The sequence below is a fragment of the Trichosurus vulpecula genome, chromosome 5 (genome assembly GCF_011100635.1).
Source record: "Trichosurus vulpecula isolate mTriVul1 chromosome 5, mTriVul1.pri, whole genome shotgun sequence".
Taxonomy (NCBI): domain Eukaryota; kingdom Metazoa; phylum Chordata; class Mammalia; order Diprotodontia; family Phalangeridae; genus Trichosurus; species Trichosurus vulpecula.
This window is the reverse complement of record NC_050577.1, coordinates 14217332-14230750: the sequence shown is the minus strand read 5'-3', so window position 1 is coordinate 14230750 and position 13419 is coordinate 14217332. Positions and strand designations below refer to the sequence as shown.

At 41.6% G+C, this 13419-nt stretch overlaps 1 protein-coding gene across 1 annotated transcript in view; it reads right to left on the bottom strand.

Annotated features, from left to right (window-relative positions):
- Window positions 1-13419, bottom strand: part of DNAH11 (dynein axonemal heavy chain 11) — a 311018-nt gene that overhangs the window by 240081 nt on the left and 57518 nt on the right. The window contains exons 10-14 of the mRNA XM_036759767.1: window positions 9198-9335; window positions 8616-8740; window positions 7515-7710; window positions 4627-4731; window positions 3847-4242 (exon numbers count right to left, since the gene is read on the bottom strand). Of these exons, the coding sequence (XP_036615662.1) occupies window positions 3847-4242; window positions 4627-4731; window positions 7515-7710; window positions 8616-8740; window positions 9198-9335 (960 nt within the window). The remainder of the gene's footprint in view (window positions 1-3846; window positions 4243-4626; window positions 4732-7514; window positions 7711-8615; window positions 8741-9197; window positions 9336-13419) is intronic.

The following is a 13419-nucleotide window of genomic DNA, read 5'->3' as shown; positions in this document are numbered from 1 at the left end:
GGCAAAGGGGGAAGCTCATTTCCAAAATAAAGCTTTTTGAAACCTACACAAACAGAACACCAACCCTGCTGTTTCAAATGTTAAAGAAAATATGTCCCAGTGTGCCCAGCCAGCTGAGTGCATACTACAATCAAGACTGTCCCAATTTTGCAGGGGTAGGGTGGGGAAATAAAGGTTCACAACAATTAAGTGACTTATCCAAGGTCACACCCCTAGTAAACACCAGAGGAGGGATCTGTACCCAGGTCCTACCAAATTCTAAATTCCATACTCTACCCCAATGCCATAGTGCCTCTTGAAATGGACAGAAGGGCAGTCTTGGAGTCAGGAAGACCTGAGTTCAAAGTCTGCCTGACACTTGCGAGGCGCATAACTCTGAGCAAGTCACTTCACCTCCCTGGTCTGTTTCCTCATTTGCAAAGTAGAGGTTAATCATACTTATAGTGCCTACTTCAAACAAGGTGCTAGGAAACTTTCAGCTGTGATGATGACTTCTCCAAGATCTCTGTAGCTTGGCTCGTAGGATAGTAGGCTCCCAGCTGGAATCCAATTCCTTCTTTTTACAGAGACTCATAAAGGTTAAAGGACTCGCCAAATGACCCATGGGTAGAGTTTAGAGCTCAGAGGAACCCTGGGGTCAGTTAGTCAGTCAATAAGCATTTATCAGGCACTTAGTAGGTGCCAGGCAGTGGGCTAAGAGGGATATCAAGAAAGGCAAAAGCCCAGTCCCTACTCTTCAGGAGCTCCCAGTTTCACAGGAGAGATGATATGCAAGTACTATGTCCACGCAAGACATTGAGTCGAAGCCTTGCCTATGACAATGAAGGATCTGAAGGCCTGGGAGATTCGACTTGCCCAGGGTTATGTAACTAGTGGAGTATTACAGATAGCATTGGAACTCATGTTCATGACCTCATGCTGCCTTCTCTGCCATACACCTATGCCCAAGAACATAGGTTTAGAGTGAAAGCGACTTTCTCAATCTAATCCCTCTATTTCACAGAGAAGCAAACTGAGGTCCAGAAAAATAAGGCAACTTAACAGGATTCAAACTCAGCTCCTTTGGCTCCAAATGTGCGGCTCTTCTGGATCCACCTCACTTCTTCTTGGGTTGGCTAATGCCAAGCCAGAATCCTTTCTCTATCTCCCCAGTGCATGGTTATCCAGCCTCCACTTGATGAAGGAACCTCAAAGGAAAAAGGAGTCTTGCTGTCCCTTCACTACTCACTTGCTGTCTCTGGCCCATCCTGCATCTTCAAAGGACATCCCCAAATGCCATTAAACTTTGGTCCCCATACACAGATGGGGAGTGTGGGGTGGAGAAGCCATGGGGAAAACTGCTCAACCCTCTGATAGCTTGCCAAGACTATGGGAAAGAACCTTCTCCCCTTAATGGGGATGGGACTCAAGGTCAAAATCATGTGCTGGAGAAAATAGTGTGCTTTTTAAAAAAGCTACAAGAAATGGAAAGTGAATAACAACTTTATTTCTATTTTGAAGTCCTGTGCTGTTCCGTCCTCATGGTCCCCAAAGACTGCTGTTTCCCCTGTTCTTGAATCGAGAAGGGCAATTTCCAAATTTCTCAGTATGTGACTGAAGGAAACATGGGGGAGGGTCAGGTTCCTCATAGATAAACCCCAACCTGATTTCCAATTCAATGTTGCAGGCACTGTGTTGTTAATTGTGTCGAGCTATGCAATTGCATTGGAGTCTATTTTCAATGCATTTTAATCAGGGTTCATAAATCTTATGGGTCTATAGCCCCCAGATTAGTGTTTTGGGAGTGAATCTTTAGATCCTGAAAATTTAACGGAAGAAATTAATTGTAATCCATCATCTGTCCTCCATCGGACAGATTCTTATGCATTAACAGCTGTAGAGGTGTCCTGAAAGTCAACGAAGGCATAATTCAGAGCATCCCAGAAACCAACCAGGAATAAACAATGGTGTGACTTTTGATAGTTTTTTAAAAGAAAGTAAAACTTAAAAAAAGTACAGGAAGTTTCTATTGGGTAAGAGTTAAAAATCTGTCCCCAGTTATAACAAATCCATTCAGTAAACATTTATTAAGCACCCACTGTATATTGGGAGCAGAACTAGGTACCACAAAGGTATAAAAAGACAAAAATGAGTCAGTTGTCTCTTCAGGGATCTTATATTCTACCAGAAATATACAGCATAAAACAAATAAGTAAGTAAAAGATCATTTGTGGGGGGAGAGAACCTTGATGAGGGGGATCAGGAAAGGATTTGTGTAGGAAGGGACACCTCAGCTAAGCCTTGAAAGAAGCTAAGTTTTTTAAGAAGTAGAGGTGAGGGGAAAGAGTACCTTCCAGGTGTCTGGCCCAGTCTGTGTCCTAGAGGCTTGAAGGTGGGAGATGGCTTAAATAGAAACTCTTTTATAGACTGGGTGTAGGCATTTCCTTCATATGACAAGTTGACATGCTCTTCAGATACTTCCTACACATTCTGTTCCCTAGCATCCCCTAGGCATGTGTTGTTTATTTTTTTTATCTTATTGAAAATGGCTAGCAACAAGTTTGAAGATCTTGTCTATGCAGAAATCCAGGCTGAGAGCCTCAGAGCTCCTATATAGAGGTGCAGAGATCCCCTTCATTGAAATCAGCGAGAATGAGAATCTAATGACCGTACTCGTTGAGCCTAGGATCATGGCACAAAATACCAGCATTTGTCTCTTGAACATAAATCTCATAAGCCATACGATACTTGTTTTGCATTGAAAACTCTAAAGAATTCTTTAGAAACCAAATGCTACAAATTCCTTGCTGCTACAACAAAATTAAATTAAATGCTGCTTTCGTCAGTGCATCTTTGTCTTTTTATACCTTTGTGGTACCTAGTTCTGCTCCCAATATACAGTGGGTGCTTAATAAATGTTTACTGAATGGATTTGTTATAACTGGGGACAGATTTTTAACTCTTACCCAATGTGCATGGAGAAAAGGAGAAGATGATTCTATCTGGATTCCTTTGGTCAATGGACATGGGTCACTTTCCATGTCTCTCCTTCAGGAGCTCCAGTGGTAATTTTTGCAGATGTTAAAAGGAAAGACACACCTGCCTCTGGGTCACTTCTCATCAATGGAAATAAAGCTCTTTCACTCCAGTCCCCTTCTCCAGGCCTCAGTTTCCTTATCTGAAAAATGAGGAGTTGGAGTAGATGACCTTAGAGTTCCCTTCTAGTTTGAAATCTGTCATCTCATAAGCTTTTCCGGGCCTCAGTTTCTTCATCTATGAAATAAGGGAGGTAGGATTGGCATAGTACCTGGCACATAGTAGGCACATGATAAATCTTGTTGACCGACTGGACTAGAAGGGATTTAAAGTTTCTTAATAGTTGATTTATATGTGTTAATGAACCACAAGAAAGTGCTTCTTCCTATAAGAAGCCTTCTGAGATACCACCACACATACCAGCAGCCAAAATTAGTGTGTTGTTTATTTTGTATCCGTTTATATCTATGTATACACTGTTTCCCTTGAGAGAATGTAACCTTCTTGAGGACAAGGACTGTTTCATCTTTATCTGAGTATTCCTAGTACATAAATGGTGGCTGCCCCATAGCAGGTACATCATGAATGCTAGATCAAATGAAAAATATCTGTCAAACTTAGCCATCATTATTCATTGACTGATTGACTTTTTCCTAAAGAAGTTAGGAGTTTAGGAGGGCAATCACCTCTGACCTCTTGAACCTGTAAAGTACTTAGAAAACGAACTATTAGATAAATGTCAGCTATTGTTACTGATTGACTTTTTCCTAAAGAAATTAGGAGCGAGCTCAGGAAAAACAAATTCCCTCTAATTTCTAGAGCATTGCTTACCTCTACTAAACCGTGTATGCGGCGTCCATCTTCTTGGATCAACCTGTATTTCCTAGTGAAGGTGTCTCCTTTGCCCTCCAAACTAAAAAATGCTTCTCTTCTGTGATCTCGCCTAGAAAAGAGGGTGTGCTCAGTCCAAGTTTTCATGATCTGCTGGATCAGTTTGACATTTTCCTGGGTCTGCTCCACTCTCTGCTGCAGCTCAAAGACATCTGCCTTCACCTTCTCCATGTAGTCCCAACAGTCAGGTGAATGCCAGGTGAATGATTGCTCTGCCTCCTGGAGCTGGCCATTTATGGCCATTAGCTCCCCTTCAATCAGAGGCTGCTCCACCTCCAGAAGGCTTAGTTTCAGCTTGTTATACCACTGAACAAGCAGCTCAAGACTTCCAACATACTGCACCAAAGCAGAAAAAACAAATGTTAGAGGAAACCATCATGAGAGACAAGTTGGCAGGCTGAATAAAGGGCTGGACTTGAAATCAGAAACATTGGTTTTGAACCTGGCTTCAGAGAGTTGGTGGCTATAAAAACGCACGAGAAGAGAGCCTTCGGGATATTACATGGACTCCCACAGAGGATTTTACAGGAGGACATTGGCAGGTGTGGGTGGGTAGGTTGGAGTCCTCACCACTGGAAGGAGCAGCCCCACTGAGGCTCCAGATCAGCAATATTTATCTATTGTGTCTCCAGGACACAACTGCATTCCAATCCAAGAGGTCCCTTTACAGTAGCTTCATCAGAAGTCATTGGTAGCATCCCAATACCTGAAGATACAAACCTTTAAATAAGTGTTTCTTTTTCCATAGATGGCTAAGGCAGAATCTGGGATGTCCGATTTCTCCAGCATCAGGAGATATTTCACTTCTCTCAATACAGCCACGAGCTAGAATACAGAAATTGGGAAAAAAAAAACCCTCTCTTTGTAATGTTTGATAGCAAGAGATTTTGTGGTGAGAGAATGGTTTATTTACATTTATTAAACAGAGAAAGAACTTAGAGAATTTTTCTTGGGATTCTATATCTTACGGGGTCCCAACATGACACAAAATCTATCTGTGAACAGACTTCCATTTCTGTATCATACTCTCCTCTACATCGTCTAAAGGTGAGGAGAACAGAGTCAGCAGAGAAAGAGAAAGCAACGAACACCAGGCAACAATTAGGTGGTTGACGAGCTCCAGGTGCAAAGTCAGTGGAGAATGTAAGTTCCTGGAGGGCAGGGAATGGTTTTCATTTTTGTCTTTGTATTCTCAGTGCCTAGCTAAGTGCCTGGCACACAAAAGATGCTTGATAAGTGTTTTTGAATTTAATTTAAATAAATAAACTAGAGGAAAACTAGGTTTTCCTGTGTCTTTCACTGATACCATGCTAGATTATCATAGGTAACTAAGGGCCCAGTGGAGAAAGAACTGGGCCTAGAGTCAGGAAGACCAAGTTGGAAGCCAACCGCAGACACTTAGCCGTGTGACGCTGAGCAAGCCCCTTAACCACAGTCTGACTTGCTTTCCTCATCCGTGAAATGAGATTAAACATGGACCTACCTCCCAGGATTGTTATGAGGATAAAATGGGCTAATTGTGAAGTGTTTAACAAAACTTAAAGTGCTATAGAAATGTTAGATATTATAATAATTATCATTATTATAATTCTCATAGGTAAAATGAGGCCTTTGGACTAAAAGTTCCTGCCAGATATTACATACTCTCCTAGATGGATAAAGTCCCAGGAGCTGACAATTCCCTAAATCCTAGCTTTTACACACACACACACACACACACACACACACACACACACACACACCCCCTTTGGTACAGCAGATAGAGCACTGAAATCAGGGAGACCTGGGACCAACCTGCCCATGACACATACTGGGTGCATCAAATCATTGGTTCTGGGAAAGTCATTAAGCTCTCTGTCTTCTACGTAACTCTCTAAGAATATGAGTCTCAGAGAAGGTTCTGACTTGCATTGGTGAAGGGTGTTTCCCACTCTGGGAGTTCCCTTTAAAATCAACGAAATCCCAAGTCCAAGCCCAATCCCCTGACAAAGGTGGAGAACCTGCAGCCATAACAATCCTGGGAGGTAGGTGCCACTTCACAGAACAAATCCCATTAATAAAAGGATTTGTTCTTTAAAACTTGGACTCAGTCAAAAGGCTGCACCCAAGGACCTAGAAGGCCACCCATGGCCTCCAGCCTATAGGTTCCTCATCCCTGGTAGATACTGGTCCAAATTCAGGATTTTATATTGTAAATAGATACAGATACACACATACACACCAAGCCAGTGAATGTCGGGTAACAGATTTTAAAAAGAATTATTAATGCAAGATTTGCTACAGACATTTTAATTTACTTTCATATTTAGTCGTTTATCAAAATGAAAAGTGAATGTCTTGGAAAGATAATAAAGAAAAGGCCTATTTTACAATTCAGAGTTGATTATCTTTCCCCACAAAGTGCTTCTCATTCTGACCTCACTGTTTCTTTGCGGGGGGATCACGGCTTGCCCCGTCTCCTACCTTCGAGTCCCGAGTCCCCTTCCTTAATGCTTACCTGTCCTTCATCTTTCACATCCTATCAGTGACCGAATCCTGCACAACATCTCTCGTGTCTGTCTCCTCCTCTCTCCTCCCAGTGCTGTGGTCCTGGCCAGATCTTTATTCCTTCTCACCTGGACTATTGCAACCCCTTTCCAAGCAGGGCTTCCCTCCTCCAATCCACATTTCATCCCTCTGCCAGAACTATCTTCTTTATGCAAATACCTGGTCACTCTAAATCCTCTCTTTGAAAGTCTTTAATAGCTCATCTCTAACTAAAGTTCAACTGACCACCAACTAAAGTTCAAAATCCTGCTCATGGCATTCAAAGTGGTCAGAATCTTGTGCCATCCTACCTTCCCAGTCACCTCTAATGTGCTGTCTCTATAACCTCTATGCTGTAGCTAAACTGCTCTTCCCACCCCTTCAAACACACCCTGTATTTTCCTACCTCCATACTTTTGCTTAGGCTGTTCTCCTTGGAATGCCCTCCAAGCTCTACTTTGCTTGTTGAATTTCTAACGTTCCTCTGAAGGTCATCTCAAAGGCTACATCCTTCATGAAGCTTTCCCTGATCCCTCTGGCCAGAAATGTTCTTACCCCTTAGACATCAAACACATTCTGCTTACGGGAATCAGGAAGATCTGAGTTCAAATCTAGCCTCAGACACTTACTTCATATATCCATATGAAAGACATTTTAGTCAGCTAGGTAGCAGAGTGGATAGAATGATGCACTGGAGTCAGAAAGCCTTGAGTTCAAATCTAACCTCAGATACTTAATAACCGTATGATCCTGAGTAAGTCACTTACCTTTCGTCTGCCTCAATTTCCTTATCTGCAAGATGAGGGTAAGAATAGCATCTCCCTCCAGGGGTTATTGTGAGGATCAGATGAGATAGCAGGGTTTTGCAAACTTTAAAGCAGTATGTAAATGTTAACCTGTTATCATCTCTGCTTATGTCACATTGCCCACCATAAGAATGTCAACTACACGACAGCAAAGGCAACTCTTAGCAGCTCTTTGTATTTGCCCCAGTACTTAGCATAGAGCTTTATACACACTATATACACTAATAACTATTTGCTTAATTAATGTAAGATATCCTCTTTAAAAGTCAGCCATACCTTTGGATCAAAATTGACACTAAGGAGACCATGGGTGGCATCGTATTTTATCAATGGCTGGTTCAAATTGAATTCACAGATTTCATCCACTGTACTTTTCCATTCTGCATAGATTTGATCCCCAAATTGGTCAAGTAAATCGAGTATTTCCACATACTTCTGATATAGTAACACAGCATCAGGTCCTTCCAAGATCCTATATGAAATGATTTTAAACCTTTATTTGACAGAGGAAAACAGGATTGTTTAATCAGTCTATAAACCTTAAAATGTCAAAAATTAGAAAAGGGTTCAGAGAAAAAAAAATTGCATTGACCAGACAGACATATCAATGTTTCTAAAGCCAATGAAACATTTTACTATGCAAAAGGAAGAACCTAGGTCCCTTTCAGAGCAGAGTTTAAAATCAGAAATAAACAAATGCCTAGAAAAGGAAGGTTTTAATTATTTTTTAAAACTTTCAGCAAGAAGCAGAAGGGAAAAAGGAAAATAATTACATTGATATGGGAGCAGAGAAATTAAGAAAGAAGGCATTAAGTTGGTCCTGGAGGATGAGGAGGGAGGGAAAAGTATAAAAGAAGGAAGAAGGGAGAAGAAAGAGGCAGAAGGAAAAAGAAAAAAGGAAGGAGAAGGAGAAGAAAGCAAAAAAAGAAAAGCTGATTTTTATAAAACACTTTAAAGTCTGAAAAACACATTAACTTCCTTTGAGACAATGAGAGAAATTATGTGGAAAAGCCCATAGGAATGATGGCCTCTGCCCAAGTATAGCAGCTAGGTGGCACAGTGTATATGTACTGGACCTGGAGTCAGGAAGACTCAAGTTCAAATCCTGCCTCAGACACCTACTGGCTGTGAGATTCTGGGCAAGCTACTTAGCCTCCATCTGTCTCAGTTCCTTCACTTTTAAAATGGGCATCACTATAGCACCTGCCTCCTAGGGTTATTGTAAGGATCAAATAAGATAATAAAGGTACTTCGCAAAATTAAAGCATTTGTAAATGCCAGTTATTCATTTTACTATCAGTCTGAGAAATAATAATAGCTCACTCACACACACTGCCACCAGGCTGCCCAGTAAGCCTTAAAGTATGAATTTCTTACGGATGCTGAAGATGCATGAAGTTGGACCAGAATCCATCAAGGCGGCCGCGGACTTCCTTGGCCCATTTGAGATTTCCTGAAGTAAATGGCATATTCTTGTTGAGAACTGGATTCCCTATTTCAACCTGTATGTAGGAAGAGCACAGGAGGGGGAAAATCCAGTCAACTAATGTGACGCAGACATTTTAGGCTGTTCCTCATTCTATTATACCAGTTAGTTAAATCAGAAGTACTTTCAATTCTAGACTATTCCAGAACATCAGAGTGGAAAGGGGTGTCAGGGGGCATCTAGTCCAACCTGCAGCTTACCAAAAGTCCCTTTTACAACCTCCCCAACACGTGGTAACCCAGCCTCTGAAGACCTCCAGTGACAGGAGGCTCAGTACCTCCCAAAGCAGCCCATGCCATCAACTGTCAGCAAGTGTTTCCTTATATTGGCTTGAATGGATTATCAGAGGACCCAGGTGGGGTATACTCCCATCCACTACATTTGCTTCAGAGAGTTGTTACTCAAAACTCTGTCCATGGCCTAGAGTGACCTTAGGGAAACCCGGATGTGCTCCCAAGAACTTTAAGACTTACCTGCTTCATGTGCTCACTGTACAGGTGCTTACACTGGTCTAGCTCCTCATGAAACATTTGCAACAACTTCTTATAGTAAGGGCTGAAAATGTCCATGACGACTGGTTTCACCAGAAAATTCCCAAATATGAACAAGAGCTATTAAACAAAATCCAAATTAAAGGAAGATCCAGGCTCTGAAACACACCCAAGCAATTTCCTAACTTCCCAGCAACCCTCTGGCACAAGCCCAATGGTAGCTCTGTCACTGTGATCCCCCCCGCCAAAGTTAGCCCAACCTGGGTTCTTTGTTTCTCCCCGGCATGTCAGTGTCCGAACACAGGGATGAAAACATGACCACAATGAGATGGAGATTTAGGGTTTCCTAGAGAATCCTTTCATTGGGGTTCTGCTATTTATATGGAAGTGGTCTTTATTGGTGTTTAAGTTCCTAATGGTTTAAGTTGCTAAGAAAAGTAGTCACCAGGATTCAAAGTTGACCACATACTTCCGCTGTTCCAACAAAAGCAAAGGGCATCAGAGGCATGCCATAGCCTCTGCCAATGGGACAGACCATCTGAAGCCTTGCTACTCCTAGGAGACAGATGCTACACTGTTTGTTGAAACTGTGGACTAAGACAGTGTCTGTATTTTCCCAAGGAGCATCTTGTAACCAGTTCCCTAACAGAAAGCATGTGGAGGGATGTGATGTATAAAAGAATAAAGGAACAAAGTGGGGTAGATTCATTCCAGTGCACCCAAACCAGTGTATATATCCTTTATAGCATCTAAGAAGTGGTCACAGAACTGTGGTCAGATTTGTGAGCTTGGGCAAGCCACTGCCTTCCTCTTGGTCTTGGTTTACTCATCTTTATTTTTTCTTTTTATTAAGCTTTTATTTAGTATTTTATTTTTCCCTCGTTATGTGTAAAAACAATTTTTAACTTTCATTTTTAAAACTTTGAGTTCCAAATTCTCTCCCTTCCTTCCTCTCCAGTCCACCCCCATTGAGAAGGCAAGCAATTCCATATAGGTTATACATGCGTAGTCGTACAAAACGTTCCTAATAGTCATGTTGTAAAAGAAAACATAGGAAAAAACCTCAAGAAAAATAAAGTTTAAAAAAGTGTGCTTCAATCTGTATTCAGAACCATCAGTTCTTTCTCTGGGGATGGATAACATTTTTTCATCATAAGTCTTAGATTTGTCTTAGATCATTGTATTGCTGAGAATAGCTAAGTCATTCATGCCTGTCCTGCAATATCACTGTTACTTTGTACCCAGTCCATTTCACTTTGCATCAGTTCATGCAAGTCTTTCTAGTTTTTTCTAGAGCACCCTGCTCATCATTTCTTATAGTACAATAGTATTCCATCATAATCACATACCACAACTCATTCAGCCATCCCCCAACTGATAGGCATCAACTCAACTTCTAATTCTTTATCCCCAGAAAAGAGCCATTAGAAATATTTTCGTACATGTAGGTCCTTTACCTTTTTGTTTTTTTTAAATTTATTTTGGGATACAGACCTAGTAGTGGCATTACTAGGTCAAAGGATGGACATGGTTTTATGGCCCTTTAGGCATAGTTCCAAATTGCTCCACAGAATGGCTGAATCAATTCACAACTCCACCAACAATGCATTAAAGTCTCATTTTTCCCATGTTCCCTCCAACATCTGTCACTTACCTTTTCTGTTTTATTAGCCAACCTAACAGGTATGAGGTAGTAACTCAGAACTGTTTTAATCTGCATCTCTCCAATCAATAGTGAGTTAGATGATTTTTTCATACAGCTATAGATAGCTTTGATTGCTGAAAACTGATCATATCTTTTGATAATTTATCAATTGGGGAATGGCTCTTATTTTTATAAATTTGACTCCATTCTCTATATGTTTGAGAAATGAGGCCTTTATCAGAGAAACCTGCTTCAAATTTTTTTTTCACAGTTACTATGGTAACTATGAAACCACAGTTACTATGGTACTATGGTATTTACCTCCATCCTATTCCCTTCATCTTTTTATTCTATTCTCTCTCCTTTCACCCTGTGCCTCCTCAAAAGTGTTTTGCTTCTGACTACCCCCCTTCTTGTATCACCACCCCCTTCTCTTATCTCTTTTTTCTCCTATTTTCCTGTAGGGTAAGATAGATTTCTATACCCAATTGAGTGTGTCCTTCTTTGAGCCAATTCTGATGAGAGTAAGGTTCAGTTTACTCATGTTTAAAATGAGGAGGTTGGGTTGGATGCTTTCTGATCCCTCTTCCTGATTTCATCTTCCATGACTCTCTAATTTATGCCTTTGTAGATGACCTGTGCACCAATACAATACAGATCACCACCTTTGGTTCAGGGATGTCTTAATGAGGGCTATGTGTAAGGCACTATGTTAGGTGTGGGAGACACAAAGTGAAAAAACAAACATTTTCTGCCCTTAAGGAGATTACAACGGACCAGCTGACTTCCAAGGTCCCTTCCTGCTCGACATTGATGGTTCTGTGATTCATAATCCCCTCTCTCAGCTTTCAAGAGTTTCTTGGCCAAAAAATTCATCAGCCTCTGGTCAAGCTGGTGATGAGTCTCTCTAAACTTGTCCAACCCTGCCAGTGGGTGCTGGACATGGAGTCCTAAGTGGACCCATCCTCCAGGCCTCACCTGCTACCAGAGTTTGGTTTCTCTTAGCCCATCCCTCAAGAGCCCAGGGCCCTGCCTGCCCAGGTCAGGCTGAGATTGCAGGACAGTTAGAGTCAAGGTGTGAATACAACAGGAACTGACAAGGTCTTCACAGGCTCCCCTGGAGCTGAGGGGCTCCTGGGAAAGACAAAAGCCTGGCACTGCATGTTTGACTAACAGCTGTGAAATTGGAAACGACTTTTCTTAGCTGAAGTAGAAACTCTTACTTAAACAAACAAATGAGCTTTGAGATTATAATTATCAACAAAAACCAGCTTCCTGAGTTTGCCACTTGTGCTTTTGGTCTGTAGACACCAAAGGTACAATGGATGCCCCAGACTGAGAAACAAGGCCAGGGTGCAAATCTGGGCTCTGCCATTTGAAAGCCTGGGGACCGTAAGCAAGTGACTATCTCTCTGAGCTTCTCTCTATAAGAGGCATTACCTTCTTCACAGGGTTGCTGTAAGGAAACCACTTTGTAAACTTTAAAGTACTAAATAGAGATGTGAGTGATCCTCATGATTCTGAATTCAGCAGTGCTCCTCAATGTGGCCACGCCATGAAATGGCACCATTGAGACAGAAGGCCATCATGTGTGCATACTTCATTGACTTTGTAGCACAACATCTACCAAAGCACCAAATGACAGGGCATCATGATACTATGAGATTAGCATGGCTAGAGGGTCAGAAAACTGGGGTTCAGACTCCACTCTGATGCTTCATACCTGCAGGACTTCGGGAAGCTCACCTAACCCACCCTGAACCACAGTTTGCTCATCTGTAAAATGGAGGTCTTAGATTAGATGGACTTTGAGGTGCTTTTATGACTGACCCTATGATCATCTAGAGAATGAAGCAGTTCCAGAGACCAACCAGTTCAAGGTCAAGAAACAAGTGAGCAGGTGATTAAAGGTAAAGACCCATGCCTCCTGACTTCTAGCCATGCTCATGGCATCTTGGGGAGTATAAACTCAGAATAAGATCTCTTTCCTGTAAAAGTGGGTGATCCACTTGGTGTGTTGTTCTACTAAGGCTGATGTATTTGTTAAGGATATGGAATAATAGAGAGATAAGGGGGAGTGAATATGGCTTCCCTTTCCTTCTTGGAGTATTTGAAAGATTGAAGATTAAAAAGCATAAGGATAAGGGTAGACCTGGGAGTCACTGAGGCAGGGGACTCCTAGATCAGAAGCTCTTTATCTACAGTCCCTGAACTTGTTTTTGTTAAAAAATAATCTATCTACACCCAAGTCTTCCTAGCTCCAAGGCCAGCTCCCTAGCCAGTATACAAGACAATGAAAAACAGCCAATACAAGGCACTTTTTAAAAACCCCAAACTGTCTCTCTGATACTGCCCATCAGCAAAACTTACTGGAAAAAGAACCAGCCACATACCCAAGCAAAAAGGACACAAGTTAAGATGGAAATGTAATTACATTTTCACGGACAACCTGAAACCAATGTATTTAGCTTTTCCTTGCAACTGGAGCCCCAATAAGGTACAAATACTGTCAGCTGGGACATGCCTACTCCCTAGCATGCCATCGGTGATTAACTTTTT